The sequence below is a fragment of the Phycomyces blakesleeanus genome (assembly GCF_001638985.1).
Source record: "Phycomyces blakesleeanus NRRL 1555(-) unplaced genomic scaffold PHYBLscaffold_11, whole genome shotgun sequence".
Taxonomy (NCBI): Eukaryota; Fungi; Mucoromycota; class Mucoromycetes; order Mucorales; family Phycomycetaceae; genus Phycomyces; species Phycomyces blakesleeanus.
Genome location: NW_017265144.1, coordinates 66,252 through 81,390, shown reverse-complemented (window position 1 = coordinate 81,390; position 15,139 = coordinate 66,252). Strand labels below are relative to the sequence as shown.

Here is a 15,139-nt window from a genome sequence, read left to right as displayed (position 1 = left end):
CATAAATGACATATGTAGGTATAAATATATCTTTAAGCTTGGTCAAATAAAAAAAAATCAATTAAGTCAAACTTACAATATCCACACTCATTCTCGCAAAAATTACAAACATTTACATTTACAATTACATTTGCCTACCACTCACATATATAAAATAAAAGTGTATTATAAATTACTTTATATGGTTCACGCCCTCTATAGTAACAATTTTTCTGCCTTGGACTAGATCATGCTCTTCTTTAGTCTTTAGTCTTTACTGCTTCTGCTATACAATATATACTTATCTTTATATTTATATAAATATAGAGAAAAAGAGAGTACAGAAATTTAGGGGAGATATAATTGGCTGGATTTTAAATACAGACCTAGCTTATGAATTTAAGGTTTTCGATCACGAACAAAAGAGACAAAATGATTAAACATCTCTTTTTTCTTAAAAAACAAAAAGATCATATTCTTATCAGCAATAAGGAATAATACTGCTGTAAACTGTAAACTGTATCTAGAATCTTAACTTTTTCAAAAGAAAGAAACTAAATAGCAAGCAAAACTTATATGTCGATGTGTGTAATATATTTGACAGAATAACCCCTTCCCAGAAAAGAAGTAAATGAACTGCACATTACACTCTAGAAAAAAGTTTTTTTTTTTTTTTTTTTTTTTTGAAACACCCTCTCCTCCTTTAAGACCCTTTTCTCCACACTTCTTTTTTTTTGTATTATATAGTTCATGCTAATTATTCATAAATGTTTCATTATTGGGCAGGGATTTCAATTTCTTGCATTACAGAAATAAAAATAAAAATAATAATTATAATATGTATGTATGTATGTATTATAAAATATAAAATAAAATATCTATCTATCTATTTCTCTATCAAAGAGGCACAAAATCAAAGCATATACAAGACGTCCAATAATATACATATATATATATCTTCCGATTTCATCATCTCAAAAAAGAATAGTTTAGAGTGTACAAAGTGGCTGGCGCGAGTCTTTTTTTTTTTTTTTTTTTTTTAAAAAAAATATTTAAATATTACTTGATTTGATATTTTCTTTTTTTTTGATTCTTTTTTATTTTAATTATCAAAAATATATATATATATATATATATATATATACATTATGCGCTCTCTTGGTGTAAGTAGCAAAAACTAAAGAACAACAAAAATGCAGTGTGTTTATTAAACACCCAAAGCTAAAATATTAAATTTTTCTTTTCTTTTGTAGGTCATCAAATCTTACCCCAACAACCCTCGTGTGGCAAAGGCTCTGATTACAGTAAGTTGATTTTGATTTCTACCTATATGCACCAAAGAAAACAATGGTTCAACAAACAAGTTAACAAACCATTGATGTTTTTTTTAGGCTGCCTTTACTGGTACCACATTCGATGTCCAGCACATCAACCTTCAAACCGAAAGAGATGCCGAGTTCTATGCCAAGCATCCCATGGGAAAGGTCCCAGTCTTTGAGAGCCCCGAAGTCAACCTGTTCGAGTCCTCTGCTATTGCTTACTATGGTGAGTTTTTAAATAAATATATATTGAGAAATAAGGTATTGATAATTTTGGGATTCTCAAAAAAAAAAAAAAAACAAAAAGCTGCTTCTCAGGAACACTCGCGTCTGTTGGGCTTTACCGCAGTCGACAAGGCCTTGATCATCCAATATGCCTTGTTCGCTGAGAACGAAATCCACGGCCCAGCCAGCGAATGGCTTTTGCCTTTGCGCGGTCTGCGCCCTTACCTGAAGCCCAATGTCGATGCTGCCCAAGAAAAGGTCAAGCGCACCCTCGGAGCGCTCGACAAGATTCTCTTGACCAAGACTTATCTGGTTGGCGAGGAAATCACCTATGCTGACATCTGTGTCGCCTGTGCGCTGGTCCCCCTGTTCACCTTGCTTCTCGACAAGCCTCTCCGCGACGAGTACAAGAACGTGACACGTTACTTTAGAACCCTGACCGGCCAAAAGAACTTCAAGACCCACCTGGGCGACATCGCCCTGTGCGAGACTCCTCTCAAGTACACTCCTCCTGCCAAGAAGGATGCCAAAAAGGATGCCAAGCCTGAAAAAAAAGAGGCCAAGCCCGAAAAGAAAAAGGCCGAAAAGAAACCAACAGAAGCAGCAGCAGATGATGATGATGATACTCCAAAGCCTGCCCCCAAGGTCAAGTCTGCTCTTGATCTCTTGCCTCCCTCGAAATTTGTGATGGATGAGTGGAAGCGCATGTACTCAAACAACAAGACCGACGTGGCCATGAAGTGGTTCTGGGAACACCACGATCCTCAGGGTTACTCGCTCTGGCGCGTGGACTACAAGTACAATGACGAGCTGACTCTGGTCTTTATGTCCTGCAACCTCATCGGTGGATTCTTTGCCCGCCTCGAACGTGCACGCAAGTATGCTTTCGGTTCTTTGATTGTCTGCGGCAAGAACAACGACAACACCATTTCGGGTTACTTCCTTATCCGTGGTCAGACCATTCCTGAAGAGGTTTACGACGCCGCCGATTTCGAGTCCTACACGTTCACAAAGATCGAGCCTTCGCAGTATGACCAGAAGAAGGACGAGATCTACAAGTACATGGCCTGGGAAGTCGAAGGTTTCCAGGATGGTAAAATCTTCAAGTAAAATGATTCATTTGAATGATCCCAAATGAATTCTACCTTATTTCCTTTTTTTTTTTGTAAATTTAATAATAAAAAGCAATTGCACATTTACAAAATAATAATATCCTATGAAATGAACCAAAGATCTATACAAAATGTATGTATCATAAGAAAGGAAGAAAGATGTGGGAAGAATTGAAAGACGTAAAAGAATCTCTGTACAACTCACACAACCGACAATATGCATATGTAATTCACAAGCCATTTCTTTATATTCTGAAAAATATTCTATTTCTCTTTCTTTCAGTATTGATTGACCTGGCAGATTTGATAGATCAGATCAGTAGAGAGGAAAGAAAAATGTATTCTACTCATGTCATGTCATATTCTGTCATATCGCATCATATACATTGTTACACCCAAGATTATATGTAAATTGCTTTGATTTGTAATAAATTCAATACCCAAAATTACTAGAAGGTTCCAAGTCATATCATATCTTCACTCTGCTTTTTTTTTTGTTTGGTTTTTACCTCAACACAAACTCCGACCATAAAATACATTAATTGTCCGATATACCTATATCTATATATAGAAAGAAAGTCGAACAAAAAATAGTCTTTTATGTTACACGAATATCCATTTTAGGAACATTGAGATGTACCTGTTGCTATGGTGACTCTCTCTCTCCTTTTTTTTTTTTTTTCTAGAATCTTTTAAACAAGAGTTATTCGAAAGAGTTTTTCCTATAAAAAATGTTTAAGCAATAATTATTGATGACTTGTCTGTAAAAAGAAAGAAAGAAAAAAAAAGTCGGGGTGCCCAAAAGTGGGAAATTCTTTATACCAAAAAAAAAAATAGGGGGGAAGTATGACTACAGCTACAGCAAATGAAAAGTGTTTCCAAAAAACGAAACAAAAAACAAAAAAAAAAACCAAGTTCATTCCATACAAGAATAAAGGACCCCCAAAAATAAAACTAAAGAGAAGAAAGAGGGGGGTTGTGAGTTGTAGGCAGATAATATAAAGAAGTAGAAGTAGAAGAAAAGTTATGGTAGTTGGCAAGTAAAAAGAGTAAGATAAAGGTAAAAGTAAAGTAAAGTAAAGAAGAATAAATAATAGAACAGCAATAACAACAACAACAATAAAAAAAAACAATTTCTTTTAATTAAATTAAATTAAATTAAAAAGCTGATCGTAGGCTGGGAAGGATGATCTTGCTGCGTTTGCTCAACAACTGGTCATGGATCACATTAAGTGCTGTGATGGCACTTGACTCTGCAATGACACACGAGATATTGATCTCTGATGCACCCTGAGAGATCATCTCAATGTTGACCCCGGCGGAAGCCAAGGTGGTGAACATCATGCCAGAGATACCAACCATGTTCTTCATTTGCTTGCCAACAAGCGAGAGAATAGCCATATTCTTCAAGATGTCAACCTATCATAAAATAAAATAAAAGTATTAATATTAAGCTCTTCATTTACATATTAATTATAAAAAAAATATATGCTTTTCTTTACCTGTCCAACACGTCGAAGATCTGCAATCACACGTTCAAGATCCTTGTCCTCACTGTCGGTACCCAATGCCATGGACACATGAACCTCGGACGTGGCAATGAGATCGACCACGATGCCATATCGATCGAGGGTGCTGAAGATCTGGGCAAAGAAGCCGTGGCTCACACTCTTGCGGTTGGAGTGCACGTTGAGTACGATCACGTTGTCTTTGATGGTGATTGCGGTGGGGTACTTGCGGGACAGGTCAAGGGAATAGCCATTCTCGGCCAGAACCTTGGGCGAGTGAGGGGGGGTCGAGGTGCCGTCCTTGTTGATGGTGTCGGTAGGGAAGATGATGGTGCCTTGACCACGAGGGTTCTCAACATTCTTGATCCGGATAGGAATGTGAGACCGAATGACCTGCTCCATGGTGAAGGGGTGGATCACTTCTGATCCATAGTAGGTCAGTTCGGATGCCTCCTCGGGAGTGATAATGGGCAAGAGGCGAGCAGACTTGACCTTACGGGGGTCAGCAGTGAAGATACCATCGACCTCCTTCCAAATCTGAAGCTCTTCAGCGCTCAAACCAACTGCAGTCAGAGCGGCAGTCAGATCGGTGTAACCACGACCAATGGTATTTAACAAGCTGCCAGGGACAATGCCAAAGAAACCTGTTTGTTTTTTAAGAGATTATTATCAGTAAGACAATTATAGACATCTAAAAGTAATTGATTTGCTTACCAGTTACAACCGGGACCTTGTTTCCGCACTTATGCACGGCCTCGGCCATCCGCTTGGCCAAATAGTCGTAGAAGGTCTGATCAAGAACCTCAAATTCCTTGTCAATGATGTTCTCGAGTGAAACAAACATTGATTCCACACCCTATATTAAAGATACTTTTAGTAATCAATATCTTTCTATTACAGCCAATCAATTTTTTTTTGCTAATTAAAATTTAATTTAATCTAATCTAAAGAAAGCAACCCAAGCCAATTAATTGAACCGAATTTCAGTCAAAATATTAAATAAATAAATAAATATTTACTCTGTCCTGGAGAACAGCAGCTACAATTCGACAAGCAAGCTTCTCTCCAACACCGATGATGATATCGCGGGAGCGTGGCGAGATCTCGTTGATGATCTGGGCTGCCTCCAAAAAGGATTTCAGCTTTGAGCAATCGTGCTCAATGTCACTCTTCAGGTTGCGGCGGATGTCAGGGCTGGTGATCATATCGTCTGCTACCTTGAGATGGTCGTCAAGGATTTCTTTGATGATCGTCAGGTATTCCTGCGATCCAGGACGAAGGGCATCGTTTGCAGCACGGATCAATCTGTTTGTGGTGCCAGTCTGCTTGCTCTCACCACTGCGAGCAGAGCAGACAACAACCAATCGATTTTGCTTCACATACTCCCTATTTATTACTATTATTATTATTGTTAACTTTAATATACATATATCTAGTATGTGTTTTTAAAAACCAAAAAAAAGATATACGTGTGTTTTTCAACTTACTTGACTACCTGTGTGGCAATTGTGTCAAGGAACTTTCCAATGCTGGTTCCACCGAACTTCTGGACAACCCAGGGCAATTCTGGTACGTTGCAGTATGTTTTTGTTGCGGTCGACATTCTGTAAAAAGTAAAAAAAAAAAAAAAAAAAAAGATTTTCTGGTTGGGTTTTGATTTTAATCGCAGCAAAAGAAGTAAGCAAAGCAAAGCAAAGCAAAGCAAAGAAAAGAAAAGGAAAGAAAAGAAAAAGAAAAGATTTGTGGAGAATGGAATATAAATACTATGAATTCTCAGCAAGGCATATTATTCACTTTAACTTTTGTATATGGAATATGGAATATGAATAGGTTTTATATTGTATTATATTATTAAAAGTGAGTCAAGGCTAGTCAATAAAAAATACTTTTAGCCAATAGGTAGGCCAGAGATCGGGTATCTATTGTAGATCCGCTTATCCATCATTAGTGACCCGTTTATAAAAGGGGAACGTTTTACGGACACGCTGGCAGGAATGCTGACAATTAAAGCTTTGAACAATATTGCGCAGTTTTACATACCAATCCTAGGACTTGCACAGAATTATTGTATATTTGGATATTATAAATACAGAAAAAATACTTTTTTTTTCATATTTTATTTCCAATTTTAATTGGTCGGCAAAGACCGGAAAGTAAGCTTTATATATATATATTATAAATAATGTATAGTGGTAATAATATGTAGGTTAAAAATTATTCTAAAACTAATCGATCAATACAGCCCTCCCTTGATAATTTTTTTTATAAAGTACTTTTCATATATCCCACCTCTCTTTATTTTATATAAATAAATAGTAAAGCTGGGCCAGCAGCTCAATTTTATTGAAGTTATTAATAATTATTATTATTATTTTTTTTTAAAAAAAAAAGAAAGGAAGAAAAGAGAATAGACATAAATAGATGCAAGGCACACAAGTACATGCTCATGCTCATGCTCATGCTCATGCTCATGCTCATGCACAACTACTCTCTCTACTCTCTCGACCTTTCTGCATCTTTGCCTCTCTTTCTATGATCATTGAATATACAACCTTGTACATTTGTTGCCTATGTTACACACTTCTTCTTCTTCTTCTCTATCTTTCTTCATTTTCATTCATTGCCTGGGAAGCTTGAGTTCTTTCCAAAGCATAGGCATCTTCTCTTCCTTCCAATCTGACCAGACTTCAGTAATCGACAATATTTCCTGACTGATCTCAATCACTGCCTCAATGTCCACATTGAGATCCGCAAACCATTGCCGCATATCTGTCCGATCCCCTAATGATCCGGGTGCAAAGTCAGCGTGGTTGAGTACGACGGTAAGATAGATGGCCGCCAAGGCGATCATGTGAGGTGGGTAGAGTAAACAGACATCGGTCCGGTAAGAGTCATTGACGAGAAACCAGGCATACTGTAGACCGGATTCGCGCATTCCGAGATCATTGCAAATCAAGGTCAGGGATCTGTAAGGGTGCCAGACGATAAGGTAGAATTCTAGTTCTTCCAAAAGATAGAACTCAAATTCGGCTACTTTGGCACTATCATAAGGAAATCCACCAAAATCAGCTACAAGAGATATATTGATATATTTGAATATATATATATATATATATGTTACGTGTTGTTAGTAGCAACTACTTACAGATAATAATGATAATATGGATTCTAAAGAAAGATCGAATGTGTATCATATGATATTTTACCTTGAAATATATGCTTGGCTTCTTGAGTGACCATTTTGATATGTATAGGACACTCTTCAATCTTGGTGGCAAGATATACACAAGTGACCAGCACAAGGGTAGGATCTGTCGAACGCAAGCTATTTCTATATATATATTTTACAAATCACTTTATTCTTTAAAAATCAAAAAAAAGGACGACATTTATTGAAACATTGACTTTATTTTATACATGCATACATACATATAAATATGCATGTATATATATTTAAAGAAAGAAAAGAAAAAACTAAAGCATAAAAGGAAAGAAAAAGAAGTTCAACTTACTTTGTATAAAATCGTTTAAAATAAACAAAGGCAGTAGCAACTACTTGCTGTCTTAGTTGAAGACGTTTGGCTAGTTTTTGGATGACTAAGAAAGGTTTATATATATAAAAAAAGTATTATTATTACTATTGTATTGTACAAGTCCATCTTTGTAAAAAATAAAAAGTAAAATAAAAAGTAATGTGCTTACGATGATTAAACCAAATCTTAATCTTCACATAGTCTTTTTCTGAAAGATATTTTCGATCCTCTTCGCTACTCTTGGCTAGATTCCAACGATCGAGAAGCCAATGGTTTCTAATAACTTGGTTAATATAATTGCCAATGACCTTTTTATTTAAAGAAAAGGATGATAAAAGGTAATGAACATACTGTTGTGATGAAGCCCAGTAATTGGCAGCCATGATGGTTAAAGTTTGTGCAAAAATAAAATAAAAGAGACCAAAAGAAATAGGTGGAGATAGGGTAATAGAGAGCAATAAAGAGGTGATGTATGAATATCAAGCTATTGAGATAGAAGAAGAAGAAGAAGGAGAAGAAGGAGATAAAGAGAAAAAAAGAAAAAGAAAGAAAGCGATGTTGTACGCGTTTGAATCGGACTTATGATCAAATCATTGGAGTTATAAACATGAAATAATTCATGATTTGTATTGCTGTGAATGTGAACATGAACGTGGATATGGATATCATATTCTTTTAAGCAATAGTCTTTAAAGAACTAAGCCAAGTATTCAGCAGAAGTGGATCTTTTCCTGTAGCCAAAAAAAATGATATTCACAAACAAATACATATCAAGATCATTATAATAAACCTATGTAGACAATGTTGACTATTAGTAACAAGCAACATCCTCCTTCTCCTTCTCCTTCTATTATTCTTCTTTTACCTCTTCACTAAACAGACGTCAAAAAATATATATACAAATTAACAAGTGGTGGAGTCAAGTAACACACACACACACATACACACACGCTCATGCTTAATTCACCACTTAAAGAGAACCTCCGTTCCAAAAAAAAAAAACAAAATACATTTACATTTACATTATATTTGAATATGAAATCCATTGTTAACCATAAGCCTATACTAAAGTAAGTATTTTACATAAACATACATATGAATTTACTTGTCAATCCCATGCAGAATACACAGGGTTTCAAATCTATACAGCATTTGTGACCAATTGATTTTGAAATCTATTTGACATTTCAATTACTGGGTATACAGTATAAAGATTTGGAGAATATGTATATAATAAAAACAGCCACTGTACCAAAGAATGACAATGCCTTAATTCTTACCTTGGATGATGTCAGTCATCGACAAAGGAGAACAAGCTTAAACCTCTAACCTGTTGAAATATTTAAAAAAATAATAATAAGAAAACAAAACAAGGTCTTTTTTGTATTAGGGGATTTCTTGATTATATGTATTCTCACCCCTTTATTTATTTATTTATTTATTTATTTGTTAAAGTTTGATATCCTTCTTCCTCCCTTCCTTTCCCCTACTCGACCAAACTAGCAGCACAAATACACATCTTTATACAATTGACGGTCTTCTTTTGGGGTCAATTCATTTCCGCTAATTATACTAAAGGCTAACCAACTAAACGAGGATCTTTAAGAATCAAAATCAAAAACAAAAAGTAAATTCAAATGGTATACATCTTAACAAAGAAGTTGAAATATATAAATATTCATTACATAGCCATAACTTGGCATAATCACATCATATTGGTAATCTTTATGTGAGAAAATAAAAATAAATAAAAACCAGTCGCTCAAACGATATATTATCGATATAAAGTCATTCAAACATCTTCAACAAACAACTTGAAATAATAGTAAAGTCTCACAGCTGTTTAAAGGTAGTACAATAGACTCTAATAGGCTCCTTTGAGTATCTACTTGGCCTTATTCAAGTACACTGTTTTTTTTTGGAAATTTGGGGTTTTGAGTTTTGAGGTTTTGGATCTTGCTATATCGTGTAACAGAGAATGTGGACCGTGCTTAGAAAGCTCTACATCAATATAGAGTGTTTCAAAAAAAAATGAATATCTTCCGATAGCATCAGATTCGACAAATACGTTTTGATAATAGAGATACTAATACTAATCAAAGGTCTGGTAATTTGTTTAGATAATTCCTCAAAACAAACCAATAGAGATAGCCGCCTAAGGCAAGCTGCAATAATAAACAACATCTGGACATGTTATTTAGTAACCGTAATATCAATTAAGGTTTGTTTTGACAGCTTCTCAAGATAGCTTTCGGTCCATCTGTTATTGTTAACATCAAGGCTATACAGCGATCATTTTTATCTATATGGCCTTTTGTTTGTTTAAGCTATTATTCCTGTGGACTACCTTTAGTTTGGGTAATATAAAATCAATGAAACCCTCAAGATGAATTATTCAATATTTTAATGTGATACCTCTATTGGCAAAATCGCTTTTCCAGAGTTTTCTGAAACTGTCTGTAATAACTCGCTGTAGATTTTTTGTTTTGTTCTTACTTTGACAGAAGATTACAAGAGATGTATAAGACAATGAAAGAAAGTCTACCGACTGATTAACTTTCAAAAATAATAATAATACTAACACACCATACATGACAGAATAAGTGGCTCTTGAAAGAAAATTTAACTTGTAGGCTCATTCCACATTGAATAAATCCCACAATATCTATCCTGCTCTAGATACAGCACATGTTTCAAGTTTAATGACAAACATGCCCTGAAACTATCCATTGTATATATACACACAAAATGGTACAGTGGACATAAAGACCACCTTTTCAACTTCAATACGTATTTATACTTACAAATAATTGTAACCTTTTCTAATAGTAATATTCTAGTGATATATTGGGGTGCTGCTGTACAGGACTGGGAAAATATTCAAGTGAATTCCCATAGTATATCCTTTTGTCCTCAAAAGAAGAAATTAATCATTAGGTAAAAAAAAATTGGTCATCTTGCACTATTAATGCTATCCCTACTAACTAACTAATATATATATACTGGCATTTACTCTGACATGTATCTTGTATAGAAGAAAGAAAAAAACTGTAAAAGAAAAGATCCGATTGTTATACACCTTTTTGGTTTTCAAGATCCTGGGTTTAAACATTTGGTTGGATCATTCCAAAAAACAAGATGGATATATTTTGATAGAATTTCATTTTACTTTTACATACATGCATATATCACCTTGAAGCAAAAACACACGCACACACACACACACACAAAAAGCAATTATTCATACCAGTATGCCATTAGATCTTCCGATTGAGATCATTTCAATTATTGCAACTTACCTTTCTACCAAAGATAAGATTACATGCTCGTATATCTGTAAACAATGGAGTAAGCCTTTTCAAGTGGCATCATGGAACATAATCAATGTAAATGAAAATGTCATTCGCTCGATCAAAGAAAAACAAAACAAGGAATCAATATACAGCAAGAACGGAAGACATGGCAAGCAAATTATCCTATCTCGGCAACAATACATAGGCGATTTGTGTTGGGACGCCATTCGACGTGAATTTCCCAACACAAGTTCTATTACTGTCGCATACAAGAATCTTAATCAATGGTCACTCGTAAAAGATGCAGACTGGGGTGACTTGAATTTCTTAAAAACCATAAATATTCAATTGAGTGATTACACAATCTCTCCGCCAAGCCGAAGCTTTGAGATTTTTTCCTCTTTACCTTACTTGACGAAATTACATATCGATGTGCCTTTTCCAAGGACACACTTCATAAATCATAACATTCTCGAAGCTATCAAAACAAACCTACCACTTCTCAAGTCTATTTCTGTTAAAGGGTCCATATCTGATGTCAGCCCTTACGCCATGTTTGTTATGGAGCGCGCAAGACCTGCAAACAATATCACCTCAATTGAAATCCGTGTTCTCGACTTTGATAAACAGTGGGTTTGTTATTTGGCTCGAAAATATCCAAACATCCGCAGACTCGTATTGGGAGCACACACAAGCCATCTGAGAAAGGAACTCCATGACATAACACTCAATCGCATATCTTCTATCCCCAACTCATTCGCTAATCTGGAGGAGCTATCCGTGTATAATATGAACGACACAAGAGATTCACAGACCTTCTTTTGGAAGATGCTTTCTTGCTTTAACATGCCAATCAAGCGCCTATCCTACAAACTATGGCTTCCAAAATCTCGACAAAACTGCTTTACCAAAGTGGTTTTTCAAGCCTGCATCGATATCGCCCCAAAGACAATCGAAGAGCTACATATCTTTTATGAGGTTGATCATGATGGTCCACCATTTATACCTTTATACTTTTCTGTCTGTCCGAATCTAGTCAACTTGTTTCTCTCAGGACGATTCTCAGTTAACCTGGACACCTTGTTTGATAACTGTAGATCCCTAAGAAATGCCACGTTTTATCGCGTAGGTGTCAAAGTCACTCAGAAAGGTCTCAAGAAGATTACGACGCACGACATGTCAGCCATTTCGCTTCACAGAGTCGAAACTAGTCCCAGCATACTCGAATATATATCCCAGCGGTGCAGAAATCTTAAAACCCTATGTATTTTCTACACAGCCATAATCGGAAAAATATCTCTAGAAACCGGAATCTTACCAATTGACATGTCTCACCTTCATCTTGAATACTTTCACTATACCGGCAACGAAATCTTCTCATCGAACAGCAACGATGGTAGACCGTTTTACATGCACATCATAGCATTTCGTAAACCTGCTATCCAACCAAAGCTCACCCTGGAAGCACACCACAATACCACTACTACCACTACCAACAACAACAACAACAACAACAACGATACTGACGTATTAATACCCGATGGCTATAAACCAAAAGAGGACGATGAATTTACCTGGTTCCATGATTATCTGGAGTTTCAGGGCCTAGACAAGGCAGAAAATAAAAAACGAGTTTTGGATGAAGATGAATCCAGATATGCCAGGGATTATTATCGTAATTTCCAGGAAAGAAGGGATGCTGAAACACCGAGTCAATCCGAAAGTGTCAGATATTTCTTTACTCGACAATATGCCAAACAGCCTTTACCGCATTATCCAATACCCGAAGTAAACTTCCGTAGGAGAACCTTAGAAGACGAATGGAAGAAAGATCTTCATCGTGGATATGCAGAACTTCGGTTTAAAGGGGTGGATCAATATGAAATTGGTACAAGCTTGATGTGTACACACAAAAAATATTCCCGAACTACATTTGTAGCTTGAATATAAAGTACTTTAATTTTGCACTGTGTCTTTTCATCCTTTGTGGTCTTACAGAAATATTTTATGCAAATTGTTTTTTTTAGTTTTTTGAAACTTCTTCTCTGATAGTCTTTATGTATCATTTATTCGTTGTGTTGTTGAAAATAACTGAAATAGCATCGATATAAGCTAATTTGAAATAATCGTTCTAACTTAATGGTTCTTCTTTTGAACAGGTCAATGCACCTCAAACTTAAAGAGCTCTAAATTAATATTATTACTGTTTAACCTTGTGTCTATTTATGTAGAGAAAGGGAAAGGGAAGAAAAGGCTGGATTCACCAAGGCAAAAAAAAAAACAAAAAAAAGTCGTTTATCCGAAAAATAAGTTATTGGAATTCGTTTTCATTGGTATCTTTTGTTCCAGTATTCTATGTGTAGACACCCTGTTACATACAATAACCTTTAACCTCACACCAAAGACTTGAAGGTTCTATTGCTAGCGAACAAAATAACTTTTTCGTCGTCTACAATGTCATTAGATTTATCTCATAAAATCCCTTCTGGTATTGCTGATTTTCTTTCTTTCGATGAAAAAGTGTATGTTCGGGAGCCTGCAGACAATGGAAACACATTTTTCAAGACGCAGCATAGACAGAGATCACGATAACTCGGAATGGCATTTGCTAAATCGACAAACAATCAACTGAAAAATTAATCTACCAAAAGAATAGCAAAGAGGTCAAGCGTCTTATTTCGGACAAGCGCCTGAAAATTGAAGCGCATGACCGAGACTCTCTCCAAGTTATGTTTCCGAACATACACCGTATTCCGATTACATACCCACATATTTATGGCTGCGAAAGATTATCTAGCTGGGATCTTTTAAAGGCTGTGGCTATTGCTATGGAGCATTGTAATCCTTTCTTGTTTAAATTACTTCTTGGATCTCTTTCCTCGTTATCTTTCTTGAGGCATTTGGAGATTGTTATACCCTTCAAAAGCTCGTATAGGCCAAACATGACATTTTTGAACGCATGTCAAAGTCCCTACCACTCTTGGAATACTTTTTTATAAGAGGAAAATTCTACGATTTTTTACATCAGAAACATGAATTCGATGGATACTGGCAAGACAAAAAATCTAACTATACTCAAGCTTTCCTGTAGAAACTTTCGGGGATGTTGGGTGCATTATTTTTCCCAGAAATACCCAAATATCCGAACACTCATCCTGGACTTGAATTCGAACAGTGAAGATATCAAAGATTTCATGTGTATGCAGAAAAGCCTATTTTACACCTCATTGAAATTTTACGATTTGGAGAGAGCATCAATAACTGATTACCATGTTATGCACAGTCCAGAAGACCGTATTTTGGCATCATACTCTATTTGTAATATCCCAATCTACAATGTAATTTACAAACAAGTTATCTACAACACTTTCAAGAAGGACCAATACAGTAGAATTTTAACCAAACATGTCAAATTTTTACCATCTACATTAAAAACGTTGGCTATACCGTGTTATCTGAAGCCGAGTCACCCATATTATATAGACATAGACACTGGTCATCTAGTGTCCTTGGTACTTTTAAATATTTCCGGTCAAATCTCAATTAACCTGGGCAAGATATTCTCTGACTGTAAAGCCTTATAAAAGATCAGGTTTGAGCATACAAATATTGATTGCTATAGATATAATGACGAACCAGACTTATCTTTTGCTATTTCTGTTATATCGTTTCTTGACACAGAAGTTAGTATTTACGCACTCAACTACATATCCATCAAATTTGGAAACATTCAAAGTCTGGGCCTTTGCAATTCAAGCATAACAGGACCCATATCTGAAGGAACCGGCTGTCTCACAATTGACATGTCTTACAGCCACCTCAACCACCTGCACTTAAGCAACTGTCAAACTCTGTCAACAAACGATCCTTTCGATACCAAATCTCTTGTCCAAATCATAGAAATCCGCAGTCCTGTTATCCCTCCTTTGGCCAACCAAGACTCATGCGACAATACTAGCGAAAACTCTGAAGCAGTGATCCTTGAATACGAGCAACCAACAGATAATGAAAATTTGATCTGGGCTTCACTATCATGTCGTACTGGACGGATCCGAAAAAAGGACTACAGTCAAAGCTCGATATAGTGATCTAGATGGTAGACAGAAATTTTATCACTATCACTATATCGAAAAATAGTGATAATAAGCAGGCACGGGCCCAAATTTTCCA

The 15,139-nt window shown here is 35.7% G+C and overlaps 5 protein-coding genes across 5 annotated transcripts; 2 read left to right on the top strand and 3 right to left on the bottom strand.

Annotated features, from left to right (window-relative positions):
- The first annotated feature begins 1,120 nt into the window (after positions 1-1,120).
- Positions 1,121-3,077, top strand: PHYBLDRAFT_124915 (hypothetical protein). The gene is made up of 4 exons (XM_018429017.1): positions 1,121-1,142; positions 1,233-1,283; positions 1,371-1,524; positions 1,606-3,077. Exons 1-4 carry the CDS (start codon positions 1,128-1,130, stop codon positions 2,631-2,633), a joined length of 1,248 nt encoding a protein of 415 aa, XP_018291190.1. The 5' UTR covers positions 1,121-1,127; the 3' UTR covers positions 2,634-3,077.
- A 676-nt stretch (positions 3,078-3,753) lies between these two features.
- On the bottom strand, positions 3,754-5,820 carry PHYBLDRAFT_181443 (hypothetical protein). The gene is made up of 5 exons (XM_018438470.1): positions 5,631-5,820; positions 5,163-5,529; positions 4,858-4,999; positions 4,138-4,787; positions 3,754-4,054 (listed from the first exon to the last, which is right to left on the bottom strand). Exons 1-5 carry the CDS (start codon positions 5,744-5,746, stop codon positions 3,794-3,796), a joined length of 1,536 nt encoding a protein of 511 aa, XP_018291189.1. The 5' UTR covers positions 5,747-5,820; the 3' UTR covers positions 3,754-3,793.
- A 940-nt stretch (positions 5,821-6,760) lies between these two features.
- On the bottom strand, positions 6,761-8,059 carry PHYBLDRAFT_145554 (cyclin; the record flags this gene model as incomplete). Its single annotated transcript, XM_018431476.1, has 5 exons — positions 6,761-7,212; positions 7,350-7,474; positions 7,656-7,740; positions 7,846-7,952; positions 8,028-8,059. The coding sequence occupies 5 exons, from the start codon at positions 8,057-8,059 to the stop codon at positions 6,761-6,763; spliced, it is 801 nt and encodes a 266-aa protein (XP_018291188.1).
- Positions 8,060-9,561: 1,502 nt separating this feature from the next.
- On the bottom strand, positions 9,562-10,406 carry PHYBLDRAFT_168500 (hypothetical protein; the record flags this gene model as incomplete). Its single annotated transcript, XM_018435885.1, has 3 exons — positions 9,562-9,677; positions 10,092-10,232; positions 10,304-10,406. 3 exons carry the CDS (start codon positions 10,404-10,406, stop codon positions 9,562-9,564), a joined length of 360 nt encoding a protein of 119 aa, XP_018291187.1.
- A 521-nt stretch (positions 10,407-10,927) lies between these two features.
- Positions 10,928-15,054, top strand: PHYBLDRAFT_145553 (hypothetical protein; the record flags this gene model as incomplete). The annotated part of the gene is made up of 4 exons (XM_018431475.1): positions 10,928-12,838; positions 13,621-13,898; positions 13,998-14,356; positions 14,651-15,054. 4 exons carry the CDS (start codon positions 10,928-10,930, stop codon positions 15,052-15,054), a joined length of 2,952 nt encoding a protein of 983 aa, XP_018291186.1.
- Between the last annotated feature and the right edge of the window lie 85 nt (positions 15,055-15,139).

Coding starts and splice junctions, on each gene's coding strand:
- PHYBLDRAFT_181443 (XM_018438470.1), bottom strand. CDS start 5,746: ATGTCGACCGCAACAAAAACATACTGCAACGTACCAGAATTGCCCTGG. Junction 5,530..5,630: donor ATTGCCACACAGGTAGTCAA/GTAAGTTGAAAA, acceptor AGTAATAAATAG/GGAGTATGTGAAGCAAAATC. Junction 4,055..4,137: donor ATCTTCGACGTGTTGGACAG/GTAAAGAAAAGC, acceptor ATTTTATGATAG/GTTGACATCTTGAAGAATAT.
- PHYBLDRAFT_124915 (XM_018429017.1), top strand. Junction 1,284..1,370: donor TGGCAAAGGCTCTGATTACA/GTAAGTTGATTT, acceptor TGTTTTTTTTAG/GCTGCCTTTACTGGTACCAC. Junction 1,525..1,605: donor CTCTGCTATTGCTTACTATG/GTGAGTTTTTAA, acceptor AAAAACAAAAAG/CTGCTTCTCAGGAACACTCG.